Source organism: Petaurus breviceps, unplaced genomic scaffold (assembly GCF_028583685.1).
Source record: "Petaurus breviceps papuanus isolate PSGF00001 unplaced genomic scaffold, PetGlider_PUasm1.0 90784, whole genome shotgun sequence".
Taxonomy (NCBI): Eukaryota; Metazoa; Chordata; class Mammalia; order Diprotodontia; family Petauridae; genus Petaurus; species Petaurus breviceps.
The window spans coordinates 6,151,410-6,152,453 of record NW_027187345.1 but is presented as its reverse complement, the minus strand read 5'-3'; the positions used below and the strand labels follow the sequence as shown (position 1 = coordinate 6,152,453).

Sequence of the window (1,044 nt, the reverse complement as noted above, 5' to 3'; positions counted from 1 at the left end):
GAAGGAAGGAAGGAAGGAAGGAAGGAAGGAAGGAAGGAAGGAAGGAAGGAAGGAAGGAAGGAAGGGAAAGAGACAGAGAGGGAAAGAGGGAGAGAGGGAAGAAGAAAGGGAGAGAGGGAGAGAGGGAGAGAGGGAAGGAGGGAGGGAAGGAGGAAGGGATGAAGGGAAGAAGAGAGGAAGGGAAGAAGGGAGGGAGGGAAAAAGGGAGGAAGGGAGGAAGGAAGAAGAAAGTAAATCGCAAGAACAAAACTCAAATGGCCTCAATTTTCACATTTGTAAAATGAACAATCATCTGCTCTCTAAAGTGATCTGAACCTACAGACTGTGTTTGTTTTATTTAAAAAAAAAATTACAACAGAAATGTCTCCATAAAATCACTGAAGAAATGCGCATCTCATCTGCCCACATGCCAGGCATACCTTGTGGCTGGCCAGCTGCTGGGTGATTGTTTCTAAGCTGCTCATCTCCATTAGGTCTGGTGTGACCAGCCTGCCAGACATCTGTAACAGCCACTTTTCCACTTCCTGAAGCTCATTATTATACTCTTCATGTTCTTTCACTTTTACCTCCAGGCTCATCACATGCTCCTGTTGATTCCGAATGTCAAAACATTAGAGATGAGTGTGAAGAGAGAAGTATTTGACATTATATCAAATTTGTAAATTTGCCCTACTTCTTGGATTGAGTGATATATATATATATATATATATATACACACATACATATATATATATATATACACACATACATATATATATATATATGTATATAAAATGGGCAGCTAGGTGGCACACTGGCTTAGAGTCAGGAAGACTTGAGTTCAAATTCAACCCCAGAAACTTCCTAGTTGGGTGACCTTCAGCAAATTATTAACTTCTATTTGCCACTGAGGAAGAAAACAACAAAACACTCAGAACTTTTGCCAAGAAAACTGAATAGACAGAGGTCCACAGGTCATGGAGAGTCAGTGTAAGGGTTATGGGATTTAAAGATCTCCCATGCCCCATGAACGTGCTGACATAGCAGAGCAAGAAAAAAAAAAAA

The 1,044-nt window shown here is 40.8% G+C and overlaps 1 protein-coding gene across 9 annotated transcripts in view; it reads right to left on the bottom strand.

Annotated features, from left to right (window-relative positions):
- SYNE1 (spectrin repeat containing nuclear envelope protein 1) overlaps positions 1-1,044 on the bottom strand; it is a 575,153-nt gene that overhangs the window by 233,816 nt on the left and 340,293 nt on the right. For all 9 annotated transcript variants that reach the window (XM_069069647.1, XM_069069646.1, XM_069069648.1 and 6 more), the window contains one exon: positions 420-587. In XM_069069647.1, the coding sequence (XP_068925748.1) occupies positions 420-587 (168 nt within the window). The remainder of the gene's footprint in view (positions 1-419; positions 588-1,044) is intronic.